At 40.9% G+C, this 14,511-nt stretch overlaps 1 protein-coding gene across 7 annotated transcripts in view; it reads right to left on the bottom strand.

Annotated features, from left to right (window-relative positions):
• Positions 1-14,511, bottom strand: part of slc12a7b (solute carrier family 12 member 7b) — a 70,452-nt gene that overhangs the window by 30,428 nt on the left and 25,513 nt on the right. For all 7 annotated transcript variants that reach the window (XM_071328680.1, XM_071328679.1, XM_071328683.1 and 4 more), the window contains exons 2-3: positions 7,976-8,070; positions 7,373-7,510 (exon numbers count right to left, since the gene is read on the bottom strand). In XM_071328680.1, the coding sequence (XP_071184781.1) occupies positions 7,373-7,510; positions 7,976-8,070 (233 nt within the window). The remainder of the gene's footprint in view (positions 1-7,372; positions 7,511-7,975; positions 8,071-14,511) is intronic.

The following is a 14,511-nucleotide window of genomic DNA, read 5'->3' as shown; positions in this document are numbered from 1 at the left end:
AGCCAGACTACAGTTTGCAACTGCACATGGGGACAAAGAGTGTACTTTTTGGAGAAATGTCCTCTGGTCTGATGAAACAAAAATAGAACTGTTTGGCCATAATGACCATCGTTATGTTTAGAGGAAAAAGGGGGAGGCTTGCAAGCCGAAGAACACCATCCCAACCGTGAAGCACCGGGGTGGCAGCTTCATGTTGTGGGGGTGCTTTGCTGTAGGAGGAACTGGTGCACTTCACAAAATAGATGGCTTCATGAGGAAGGAAAATTATGCGGATATATTGAAGCAACATCTCAAGACATCAGTCAGGAAGTTAAAGCTTGGTCGCAAATGGGTCTTCCAAATGGACAATGACCCCAAGCATACTTCCAAAGTTGTGGCAAATTGGCTTAAGGACAACAAATACAAGGTATTGGAATGGCCATCACAAAGCCCTGACCTCAATCCCATGGAAAATTTGTGGGCAGAACTGAAAAAGCGTGTGCGAGCAAGGAGGCCTACAAACCTGACTCAGTTACACCAGCTCTGTCAGGAGGAATGGGCCAAAATTCACCCAACTTATTGTGGGAAGCTTGTGGAAGGCAACCTGAAATGTTTGACCCAAGTTAAACAATTTTAAAGGCAATGCTACCAAATACTAATTGAGTGTATGTAAACTTCTGACCCACTGGGAATGTGATGAAAGAAATAAAAGCTGAAATAAATCATTCTCTCTACTATTATTCTGACATTTCACATTCTTAAAATAAAGTGGTGATCCTAACTGACCTAAGACAGGGAATTTTTACTAGGATTAAATGTCAGGAAGTGAAAAACTGAGTGTAAATGTATTTGGCTAAGGTGTATGTAATCTTCTGACTTTAACTGTGCATACACACACACACAGTAACAATAAAAATGTCAACTACTATCCAATAATAATAACAATTAAATAATAATAAAACATACAGTACCAGTCAAAAGTTTGGACACCTACTCATTCAAGGGTTTTTCTATATTTTTACTATTTTCTACATTGTAGAATAATAGTGAAGACATCAAAACTATTAAATAACACATATGGAATCATGTAGTAACCAAAAAAAGTGTAAAATATTTTATATTTGAGATTCTTCAAAGTAGCCACCCTTTGGCCTTGATGACAGCTTCGGTAGTGACCTGGAATGCATTTCAATGAACAGGTGTGCCTTGTTAAAAGCTCATTTGTGGAATTTCTTTCCTTAATGCGTTTGAGCCAATCAGTTGTGTTGTGACAAGGATAGCGGTGGTATACAGAAGTTAGCCCTATTCGGTAAAAGACCAAGTCCATATCATGGCAAGAACAGCTCAAATAAGCAAAGAGAAACGACAGTCCATCATTACTTTAAGACATGAAGGTCAGTCAATGCAGAACATTGCAAGAACTTTGAACGTTTCTTCAAGTGCAGTCGCAAAAACCATCAAGCACTATGATGAAACAGGCTCTCATGAGCACCGTCACAGGAATGGAAGACCCAGAGTTACCTCTGCTGCAGAGGATTAGTTCATTAGAGTTACCAGCGTCAGAAAATGCAGCCCAAATAAATGCTTCACAGAGTTCGAGTAACAGACACATCAACTGTTCAGAGGAGACTGGGTGAATCAGGACTTCATGGTCAAATTGCTGCAAAGAAACCACTACTAAAAGGACACCAATAATAAGAAGAGACTTGATTGGGACAAGAAACACAAGCAATGGACATTAGACTGGTGGAAATCTGTCAGTGGGTCAGAAGTTTACATACACTAAGTTGACTTAGAAAATTCCAGAAAATTATGTCATGGCTTTAGAAGCTTCTGATTGGCTAATTGACATCATTTGAGTCTATTGGAGGTGTACCTGTGGATGTTTTTCAAGGCATACCTTCAAACTCAGTGCCTCTTTGCTTGACATCATGGGAAAATCAAAAGAAATCAGCCAAGAGCTCAGAAAAAAAATTGTAGACCTCCACAAGTCTGGTTCATCCTTGGGAGCAATTTCCAAACGCCCGAAGGCACCACGTTCATCTGTACAAACAATAGTACGCAAGTATAAACACCATGGGACTGTGCAGCCGTCATACCGCTCAGGAAGGAGACGCGTTCTGTCTCCTAGAGATGAACGTACTTTGGTGCGAAAAGTGCAAATCAATCCCAGAACAACAGCAAAGGACCTTGTGAAGATGCTGGAGGAAACAGGTACAAAAGTATCTATATCCACAGTAAAACGAGTCCTATATCGACATAACCTGATAGGCCACTCAGCAAGGAAGAAGCCACTGCTCCAAAACCGTCATAAAAAAGCCAGACTACAGTTTGCAACTGCACATGGGGACAAAGAGTGTACTTTTTGGAGAAATGTCCTCTGGTCTGATGAAACAAAAATAGAACTGTTTGGCCATAATGACCATCGTTATGTTTAGAGGAAAAAGGGGGAGGCTTGCAAGCCGAAGAACACCATCCCAACCGTGAAGCACCGGGGTGGCAGCTTCATGTTGTGGGGGTGCTTTGCTGTAGGAGGAACTGGTGCACTTCACAAAATAGATGGCTTCATGAGGAAGGAAAATTATGCGGATATATTGAAGCAACATCTCAAGACATCAGTCAGGAAGTTAAAGCTTGGTCGCAAATGGGTCTTCCAAATGGACAATGACCCCAAGCATACTTCCAAAGTTGTGGCAAATTGGCTTAAGGACAACAAATACAAGGTATTGGAATGGCCATCACAAAGCCCTGACCTCAATCCCATGGAAAATTTGTGGGCAGAACTGAAAAAGCGTGTGCGAGCAAGGAGGCCTACAAACCTGACTCAGTTACACCAGCTCTGTCAGGAGGAATGGGCCAAAATTCACCCAACTTATTGTGGGAAGCTTGTGGAAGGCAACCTGAAATGTTTGACCCAAGTTAAACAATTTTAAAGGCAATGCTACCAAATACTAATTGAGTGTATGTAAACTTCTGACCCACTGGGAATGTGATGAAAGAAATAAAAGCTGAAATAAATCATTCTCTCTACTATTATTCTGACATTTCACATTCTTAAAATAAAGTGGTGATCCTAACTGACCTAAGACAGGGAATTTTTACTAGGATTAAATGTCAGGAAGTGAAAAACTGAGTGTAAATGTATTTGGCTAAGGTGTATGTAATCTTCTGACTTTAACTGTGCATACACACACACACACAGTAACAATAAAAATGTCAACTACTATCCAATAATAATAACAATTAAATAATAATAAAACATACAGTACCAGTCAAAAGTTTGGACACCTACTCATTCAAGGGTTTTTCTATATTTTTACTATTTTCTACATTGTAGAATAATAGTGAAGACATCAAAACTATTAAATAACACATATGGAATCATGTAGTAACCAAAAAAAGTGTAAAATATTTTATATTTGAGATTCTTCAAAGTAGCCACCCTTTGGCCTTGATGACAGCTTCGGTAGTGACCTGGAATGCATTTCAATGAACAGGTGTGCCTTGTTAAAAGCTCATTTGTGGAATTTCTTTCCTTAATGCGTTTGAGCCAATCAGTTGTGTTGTGACAAGGATAGCGGTGGTATACAGAAGTTAGCCCTATTCGGTAAAAGACCAAGTCCATATCATGGCAAGAACAGCTCAAATAAGCAAAGAGAAACGACAGTCCATCATTACTTTAAGACATGAAGGTCAGTCAATGCAGAACATTGCAAGAACTTTGAACGTTTCTTCAAGTGCAGTCGCAAAAACCATCAAGCACTATGATGAAACAGGCTCTCATGAGCACCGTCACAGGAATGGAAGACCCAGAGTTACCTCTGCTGCAGAGGATTAGTTCATTAGAGTTACCAGCGTCAGAAAATGCAGCCCAAATAAATGCTTCACAGAGTTCGAGTAACAGACACATCAACTGTTCAGAGGAGACTGGGTGAATCAGGACTTCATGGTCAAATTGCTGCAAAGAAACCACTACTAAAAGGACACCAATAATAAGAAGAGACTTGATTGGGACAAGAAACACAAGCAATGGACATTAGACTGGTGGAAATCTGTCCTTTGGTCTGATGAGTCCAAATTTGAGATTTTTGGTTCCAACAGCCGTGTCTTTGTGAGACGCAGAGTAGGTGAACGGACGATCTCCGCATGTGTGGTTTCCACCGTGAAGCATGGATGAGGAAGTGTGATGGTGCTTTGCTGGTGACACTGTCAGTAATTTATTTAGAATTCAAGGCACACTTCACTAGCATGGCTACCACAACAGTCTGCAGCGATACGCCATCCCATCTGCTTTGCGCTTAGTGGGACTGTCATTTGTTTTTCAACAGGACAATGACCCAACACACCTCCAGGTGGTGTAAGGGCTATTTGACCAAGAAGGAGAGTGATGGAGTGCTGCATCAGATGACCTGGCCTCCACAATCACCCAACCTCAACCCAATTAAGATGGTTTGGGATGATTTGGACCGCAGAGTGAAGGAAAAGCAGCCAACAAGTGCTCAGCATATGTGGGAACTCAATACTGTTGGAAAGGCATTACAGGTGAAGCTGGTTGAGAGAATGCCAAGAGTGTGGAAAGCTGTCATCAAGGCAAAGGGTGGCTCTTTGCAGAATAAAAATCTGAAATATATTTTGATTTGTTAACACTTTTTTGGTTAATACATGATTCCATGTGTGTTATTTCATAGTTTTTATGTATTCACTACTATTCTACAATGTAGAAAATAGTAAAAATACAGATAAAGTAGGTCTCCAAACTTTTGACTGGTACTGTACATTAACAGCATAAAAAAAGTTGTACAACTACTAAGTCCTACAACTAATAAAAACAACTGCTACAACTACTAATACAACTAACAAAAACAACTAACAATACAACTAATGAAGACAACTGCTACAACTACTAATATAACTAATAAAATTAAGTGCCTATAATACATACATAAAGTATTCACACCCCTTGACTTATTTTACATTTTGTTGTGTTACAGCCTGAATTTTAAAATGATTAAATTTAGATTATGTGTCCCTGATCTACACACAATGCCCCATAATGTCAAAGCGGAATTCTTTTTGTAGATATTGTTTTTAATGAATACAAAGTGAAAAGCTGAAATGTCTTGAGTCAATAAGTATTCAACCCCTTTTTTATGGCAAGTCTAAATAAGTTCAGGAGTAAAAACATGCTTAACAAATTACATAATAAGTTGCATGGACTCATTCTATGTCAATAATAGTGTTTAATATGATTTGTGAATAACTACCTCATATCTGTACCCCACACATACAATTATCTTTAAGGTCCCTCAGTCGAGAAGTGAATTTCAAACACAGATTAAACCACAAAGACCATGGAGATTTTCCAATAACTTGCAAAGAAGGGCAATTATTGGAAAATGGGTCAAAAAAACAAAAAACAGACATTGAATATCTCTGAGCATGGTGTAGTTATTAATTACACTTTGGATGGTGTATCAATAGACCCAGTTACTACAAAGATGCAGGCGTCCTTCCTAACTTGGTTGCCGGAGAGGAAGGAAACCGCTCAGGGATTTCAACAGTAGGCCAATGGTGACTTTAAAACAGTTAGAGTTAAATGGCTGTGATAGGAGAAAAATAATACATTTTTTAAAACAGATTCGGAATAAAGCACTTGTACACGAGACAGTGTGCTAAACAACTTTTTTTAGCACGGCTGTGCTGCGGTCATAGGTATGAGGCGGAGCAGAGTACCATAGATCAGCACAGCCATGGTAAGAACCTCGAGTGTACAGCCGTTGCAAAACCTCGAGTGTACAATTGGTTTTCTCCAATGGGTTACCAATTAAATTAAAAATACTTTAATTTTAATAATTGTATTCATAGGTTACTATTTCATCCCTCAACAAAAATATAGGTCTTGCCCCGACACATCTATGGTTGCGAGCCAAGCCGGCAGGCCGTTCATTCTAGCGGTTAGGTTGCCAGAGACGCAACCCAGTCATTAAGTATTTTTATTCTATATCTATTTACACTGTTGTTGCTTACCAAGATGACATTCAATGTTCTTGAGTGGCATAGTTACAGTTTTGACTTAAATCTTTGGCAAGAATTGAAAATGGCTGTCTAGCAATGATCAACAATCAACTTGACAGTGCTTGAATCATTTTTGAAAGAATAATTGGCAAATATTATACAATCTAGGTGTACCCAAAAATACTCGTAATCACCGCCAAAGGTGCTTCTACAAAGTATTGACGCAGGGGTGTGAATAATTATGTAAATGAGAAATTTCTGTATTTCATTTTCAAGGAATGTGCAAAAATGTCTAAAAACTTGTTTTCACTTTGTCATTATGGGGTATGGGTCCGAAAAAAAATATTGGATCCATTTTGAATTCAGGCTGTAACACAACAAAATATGGAATAAGGAGTATGAATACTTTCTGAAGTCATAGTACATACATTTTTATTTACAAATATCTGCACATGTTTCTATTAGTTAAAAACACAGTTTGTTCTTAACATGTGAAAACGGGCTTTCTTAAATCACTGTGTGATTGTAAAGCCCTGATTTCTGAAGGTAAAGTATTCCAGTTGGGTCTTTGTATCTGAAAGATCTTACTCTAACCTCATGACGTACCCTTGGAGTTTGTAATTGCTGCTGTTGTCGAAAGGAGTAGTGTGACTCTTGTAAAGTTAGGTGTTCGTTAATATATACAGGGAAATTTAAGTTGATACACTCAAAAATAAATTGGTACCAATGCAGTTGTGTTCTGTTTGGGAGTGACAGACAATTCAGTGATTCATATTTTGTGCAATGATGTCTTATAATGGTATTCAAAAATTCATCTGCAAAGATTGTTATAAATGACATCTGATTCACAAAGTAAGGTCTTATTCGTGTTGTAATACATGTCACCATAGATAGAAGAAGTTGGGTTAGTAAGTATAAAGGCAACACTGATCAATCACAGTGTAGACAAACAAAGTGGGAATGTTTGCATCTTCTTCGTGCTGCACACGTGCTGCACAATGAATGTTTGCTCTGGTCAAAGACCCTGTTCTGCAATCATTAATTCAGCAGTTTTTCAAAAAGGGTACAATAAAATCAGCAGAAAACACGCATGATGGGATACACTAACCAATTGAAGACATTTTATAGACTTGAAACCATAGGCTGTTCCATCTACAGTACCAACAGTCCAAACAAAGCTATTTCTTCCGCCACACTTCAGAACAGCCACAAAGTCCCCACGTTGAGAGGATTACATTTGCTTTGTCATTATCACCAATATCAGGCAGTAGGAGTCAGATGTGCACGGAAGTGGATTGTGTCACTAAGTGGATCTCAAAATTTAGAAATAGAATTTTAAAACGTTATTTTCCACACAATGTGGAGACGACAGGCTTACCTTGACTGGTTTCTTAGTCTTGGCTGACCCCTCATCGTCGTCTGCCTCCTCGTGCTCTTTCACCCCCTGGGTGAGGTTGGTGTAGTTAGCCAGCTTGTTGAGCAGAGAGGACACCATGGGGTTGCTGTCCATCTCTTCCTGTGAGCAAAAAAATACCATAACACAAAAAGTGTCATAACACCTCTTTGCATTCAAGCTCTCTGCATATGGGTCAAGGAAATAACTTGAGAACTGCAATGATGGGAGAAACGGTCAAGAGGAATTTAGAAACTGTAGAGAAATCAAATCTCAAAGGAGATTAGAAAAGCTTCGCTGGATCAAATTATAGTAGAGTAGTAGAAATAGATTTCACAGTCCATAATTCATGTTATTCATAGGATTCAATATAATGTATCACTACCATAGAGAGGTTAGAGCAGCCAAATGGCATTAGACAGTGGATAGAAATAACAGAGAAAGCCCCTTCCGTACAGTTTTTGTCCCACTCCATTTAGCATTGAATCCCTGACCAACAGACCTAAGTCAAAGCTTAGGTCAAAGGTCAAATGAAATACTACAGATAACTTTATATATTAATCAAGGCTGTTGGATGTTGACAGTTACCTCAAAGAGGGCCATGTTCTTCCCATCGTATAGATTCCCTTTGTCATTGTCTGTGTTGTTTATGAACGGACTGCTCTCCTTTGGCATGCCATCGCCTGTGGAAGCAGAAGAGACAGTTTTTTAGAAAACAAACCTCCATTAAAGTAAATGAAGTGGAAAAGATAATATTAAAATGACTGTTCGGCTGAGGTGTGTAAATGGATGACAAAGTAGGTTAACTGGCTGTTAACCAGAGATCAACCAGAAGACCTATGGTAAAAGCTCAAACCAACAAGGCCTGGTTTCCCAAAAGTTAAATCGCTAGAATCTTTATAGGAGCATTTCTAAATCTCACAGCTGTTTCCCAAAACCATTGCTATTAACGTTACACTTGAAAACGACTCGTAATCTATCCCTGCCTCAGACCACTCGTAGAACAGCTAAGTGCGCCATTAGATCATTTTTTACCCTCCCGTGTCACTTTCTACACAGAACATCTCCACTAAACATAGAATCATATGGTTTATCCGTCTCTCTGTGACCACAGATAACTTCAGAAGAATGTTGACTTAGAAATACAAAGTTGCCAATCTGTTTTCAATTGATACAAACAAGCGACGTACAGTTTAAAAATTCTTCAAATGAAAACTGAGATGACTGCATTAAAATATAAACAGCAGGCTATAGGCCTATTTGAATCATATTTCATGTTCAATCAATTGAGTTGAGTTCTATTTGCAGCCGCAGGTGACACCGTTGCTCTAGGAGCTGATCCATCATCAGTACTGTGAAATAAATCGAATGATAAAATAGACTTGAATAGAGAAAGCTGATCCGAAAGCAGCGTTCCCTATTTTTCGATCCTATCTATATCGACATGTTAAAATGACACACTTAGCGAACGTTCTCTCTGCGTGGCATTTTGGGAAACACATGTTAAATCTCTGGCCGCCGTAGGATAGAGCACATTGCTAAAAACACTCGTGCGCCTAAGTTCCATCGTTACCGGGAAACGGACCCAGTTTGTTTGGAAGACAAGAAAATGACTCCAACTTTCACTTCACTGAGTTTCAGCTCAGCCCCATAGATTTTCTTTACTGGGACATTGGGGGCCATGATGGTGATCGATGTCTGGTGGTAATGGTTAATTGATCCAGCTATTACAGCTTGTAATGGAGTTCTGGATGAACCACGAACACACACATATCCTCCTCATGGTTGAGATGGTTCAAAAACATGTAGTACGAGTACGTAATTAGAGTTCGCTAGAAGCAACAAATATTCATTGATTACATTGGGTCGAAGGCTAAAAATAGAGTTGGCTAATGCTTGAAAACCAGAAGAAAAGAGAACGTCAATAAAATTCTAAAACGATGACTGCTACAGAGGGTAGTGACAAGTGGAGATTATTCTTATTTAGCCACTCTATCATTTCCAATGGGCTCTGTTTAAGCATTAGCGTCAGTCTGGCTAGCCGATACCATCAACAGAGGAAAAACTACAGACCCAGACAGAGCGTGAAGACTAAACAAACAATGGGAATGAGTTATTTTGGTCTGTGTTACCAAAGCAGGCCTAACAACCGACTTTGTTACAACAATCAAAAGAAAATTAGAGATAATTGTAGCAAATTACGCAATCTTATTATTCTGTTTTTCTAAATAAAGTTCACTCAAAAAGGGTTGATAAGATGTTTTAGGGCCTACTAAATCGCATTAAGCAATCACTAGACAATTTATTTGGCAATATAAGGCTCTACATTGTTCACCTTGCAACAATAAAATCGTCATCTTAAATATGCAGGCATAATTCATCCCATATATTTTATCTAATGCTACTTTAGCTAATGCTAGTTTTCAGAGGCTAATAGTATGACATTTCCTCTTGTGAGGAATTGTATATCAACACACAGCAGACTGGAATGTCAGAGTTGGCTGCTTTCATGTGTCTGGCCACAGCTTACGCTGCCATTCCGCCCACCTGAGGCCTAACAGCGTGTGGGGAGAACATTCTGGCACCAAACTGTGAGCCGAGCCGGCCCTTTAACCAGCATTCTGCAGAGCATTGGGCTAAGCAAATGTTTAGAGTAAGCAGAATAGCAGACCGCCTCTAAATGGGGGTTAAGATACCGTAGGTCTACGTATAGCGCTACCGAGACACCATTTGCGAGCGTCTCACGTTTCAACACACCCAATAGCCAGTGTCTCCTTTCCACACCCAATAGCCAGTGTCTCCTTTCCACACCCAATAGCCAGTGTCTCCTTTCCACACCCAATAGCCAGTGTCTCCTTTCCACACCCAATAGCCAGTGTCTCCTTTCCACACCCAATAGCCAGTGTCTCCTTTCCACACCCAATAGCCAGTGTCTCCTTTCCACACCCAATAGCCAGTGTCTCCTTTCCACACCCAATAGCCAGTGTCTCCTTTCCACACCCAATAGCCAGTGTCTCCTTCCCACACCCAATAGCCAGTGTCTCCTTCCCACACCCATTAGCCAGTGTCTCCTTTCCACACCCATTAGCCAGTGTCTCCTTTCCACACCCAATAGCCAGTGTCTCCTTTCCACACCCATTAGCCAGTGTCTCCTTTCCACACCCAATAGCCAGTGTCTCCTTTCCACACCCATTAGCCAGTGTCTCCTTTCAACACCCAATAGCCAGTGTCTCCTTTCCACACCCATTTATGTGAGTATGTGAGTCAACCAAATTCGTTCATTCAGACCTGGTGAAGTGTGACCTGTGACTGCTGTGTGCTTTCATCTGTGTAACTTTTGCTGCTTGATCCAGCTGCTGGGAATAAGAAGCTTGCAGCCTAAGCCCTGTGGTAATTGTAAAGAAAGTCAGAATGCCATTGTGTGATAGGGGCCTTTAAAGCAGAGTAGAGGGAAGATATTATGGCAAATAAATTGATCATGTGTGTGGGGAAGGCTAACATAAATATAGGGAATGTGAGTAAATGTGTGGCGGCGTCCGAGGCAAGAGGAAGAGATTCCATGTCACACTCTTGCACTGACAGACGGTACACTCTACAGGCTTTAATGATGCTAAATCCCAATGTCATCAAATCCCCTTTGAACCGAGGGTTAATTCCTGTGTGCTGTGTCTAATATTAGTGTGGTACTTGTCTACTTGCAGCATGCCACGTGTGTAAGAGAACCACAGTGTAAGGATGTCAATGGAGGAGTGATCCAGCAAGAATCCTGGAAGTCAGGATTGCTTTTCAATGGGGGATTATAGCAACTATTTATGGCTCCAATAGCAGGTGGTCCTATGACCTATGGAAAGTTAAAGTAAAAATTACGTAAATTAACATTTTAGTAATTTAGCAGCCAATCTTATCCAGATTGACTTACAGTAGTGAGTGGATTTCGAACTAGTTCATACTTGTTCCCCAGTGGGAATTGAACCCTCAACTCTGGTGTTGCAAGCACCAATCTTTACCAACTGAGCGACACGGGATCATTTGCTTAGAGACAATTCAACATTTGTTATTCGTGTTCTGATGTCATAAACCAATACATATTAAAAGAACAACTTCAAAAGGTTCAGGTGAAGTTCATAAATCTAATCAACATAAAACACCTAACGCATTGTACAGATCCTCAGTTTCCCAGAGCTATAAATGTAGATTTTAAACAGTGTTGCTGGAGCCCTGAATGCTGATTGGCTGACAGCCGTAGTATATCAGACCGTATGCCACGTGTATGACAAAACATTTATTTTTACTGCTCTAATTACATTGATAACCAGTTTATAATAGCAAAAAGGCACCACTGGTGTTTGTGGTATATGGACAATATTCCCCGGCTAAGGGCTGTATCCAGACACTACGGGTTGCGTCGTGCGCAAGAACAGTCCTTAGCCGTGGTATATTGGCCATATATTGGCGTTCAATCCCAAAGACTCTGCAGAAAACCTGTATCATGTTCAATCATGAGACATCCCAGCAGACATCACAGCAGGTGATGAGATACAAAGTCCCACAGTGAGCATCAAAACATCCTCACCATGCCAAAGGAATTGACACTTATCCCTGACACTCACAGGATAGGTCTATGTGCCAACTAGCCTGTGCCCAGTCCCCAACAACCGGATGTTCCGGTTTTCATGGGAAATGGAAAGAGAACTTGTGATGCAACTTCCGCTTTTGGACAGTAACAAAGTGACACTCCGTCCTAAATCCTCCTTTAAATTGACTGGACTGGTAAAACAGCAGAAGAGAACCTCCCAACACTTTTTTTTCTTCTTCCCGTCAAGACCAATATGTAGGAATCTAAAAGTGTGTGTGGGGAGGAGGGGGGGGGAGTGAATGAGTCTGAGTGTGCAGCATGCATGAGTGTGTAGGTGGGTGAGTGTTGGAGGGAGTGGGGAGGGTCATCGAGGGAGCAGTTGGAAAAGTCCCAGGAGACACGGTCCAGTTTCATATAGGCTAGCCTACTAAGGCCAAGCTGGTGACCTAGTTTACGGACATGTGGGCACATCGTCGCTGGCGTTGAACGTGCAAATTCATCCCTTCTCAAGATAGGCAGCTACTCCGGCCCAGACAATGGACTGGCCTACCTCTTCAAATCAGAGCACTAGCTGGAGAGAGCAATAGAGAGAAAGAACAGAGTGGGTGAGAAGGCCACGGAGAACACAAGAGGGAGATATATAGAGAGAGAGAGACATACACACAGAGGTCTGAAAGGGTGCGGTTCGGGAAAGAGTATACCATGTCCATTGATGGGGCTGGCGGTTGTTATTCTCCGCAGCGATGTTGCGTGTCTCCCCATGTTGCGTAACTTCGGCTGGCTGCTCTAGAAGAATACCTGAATTCTCGTCATTCTTCTCCAAATCTGTGCACAACAAATGCTCGCACGCCATGTCCGGACCCAGTTCAGCTCACATAGAAGATATGGGACCCATGCGGTGCCATTTTCACTGTGTTCTCTTGGTCGGAGACTGCATAGTATGGATTGATGCATCTAGGTCATAGTATAAAGATCAAACTACCACAGAGCTTTGCCTGGCCATGCATTAAACAAGCTAACCAAGAAGTGGTCAGTTAAGTGGTTGAGTCTCTTCTGTATCGTAAGAGTCTAACATTGGGCCTACCCTTTGCAGCACTGTGTGTATATAGGGACTGAGAAAGACCCAACAGTTAGGCCTATCCCAGTCAAAACTCTTGTTATTGCAGCAGACATCTTACTGAGGCTGTGGATGAAGGCCTACAACAAATGTTCCATCGAAGCTCCCCCGGAACTGTCGCCCAGAAGAAATATCAGCCCGCGCAGAGAAGCACAAGATGTTCCCCGTTAGTTAACACTATCAATGTTTCCCTTTACTGTGGGAATTGTGATCGAATCAACGCAATAGTAGCCACTTTCATTGCAACATACCGAAACAAAATGAACTATGCAAAACTAACTATACAAGAGATTTTGTTGCAGGCAGAGCGCATCGGAGTAGGATTCTATTGCATTGACAGGCACGACTCAGAGCTGTGGTAGGTTTATATGCAAATAGACCATTGTATGGATCTGCCATTCACTTTGAACTGGACTGTATTTACAGCATCAGCGGTCGTGAGTAGATGCGCTTGTTTTGAGATCAAAGCGAGAGCTAGCGACCACATTTGTACATTTGTTCATATCCTTTGCTAGTTAGTTAGTTATTAGCCCAGTTATAGATCATTTGTAGTCAGCAATGGGGGAGTGATTGCTTCCTACAAGAGCACAAAACGTGTGCATTTATAGATATCTTTGGAAGGCGAGTCAGGTGAACAGCTTTTTTTTGTATTTTGAGACAGACTTGAATAAGCTAAGTAGCCAATATGCAGAGGGTAGCATAATTTGTCTGATTCTCTGTAATAATGGTATGGGAATAATGAAGTCAAAGATGAATTTATACAGCTCAATTGCAATCGTGAGACAGGATTAGCTGTTCAAATTCAATTTACAAGGTGTCAACACAGGCAGACATGCCAGAACTACCCATGCCATCCCAGTCCATCCAATCAGAGAAGTTGCATACCTTGCACTGCATGAATTTAGCCTCAATTATTGTTATCCAGGAATACAGCAGTAGCCGACATTCCCTTTAACTCCAGTTCTCACAACTTTCCTATTCCCAAATGTTTTGATCAGAGCGAGAGGCTGCACAACAGATTTCTGATACGAAGGTTGACAATATTATTGCCTTAAAATTTAACCAGGTTTGTTATTGAGGACACATTCATCTTTTTTTACATTTTACATTTACATTTTAGTCATTTAGCAGACGCTCTTATCCAGAGCGACTTACAGTAGAGTGCATACATTTTTATTACATTTTTACATACTGAGACAAGGATATCCCTACCGGCCAAGAGCAGACGCTCTTATCCAGAGCGACTTACAGTAGAGTGCATACATTTTATTACATTTTTTTTTTTTTTTTTTTTACATACTGAGACATACGATATCCCTACCGGCCAAACCCTCCCTACCGGCCAAACCCTCCCTAACCCGGACGACGCTATGCCAATTGTGCGTCGCCCCACGGATCTCCCGGTTGCGGCCGGCTGCGACAGAGCCTGGG

This window comes from Salvelinus alpinus, chromosome 10, assembly GCF_045679555.1.
Source record: "Salvelinus alpinus chromosome 10, SLU_Salpinus.1, whole genome shotgun sequence".
Classification (NCBI taxonomy): Eukaryota; Metazoa; Chordata; class Actinopteri; order Salmoniformes; family Salmonidae; genus Salvelinus; species Salvelinus alpinus.
The sequence above is the reverse complement of the archived record's forward strand: the minus strand, read 5'-3'. Positions and strand labels throughout refer to the sequence as shown.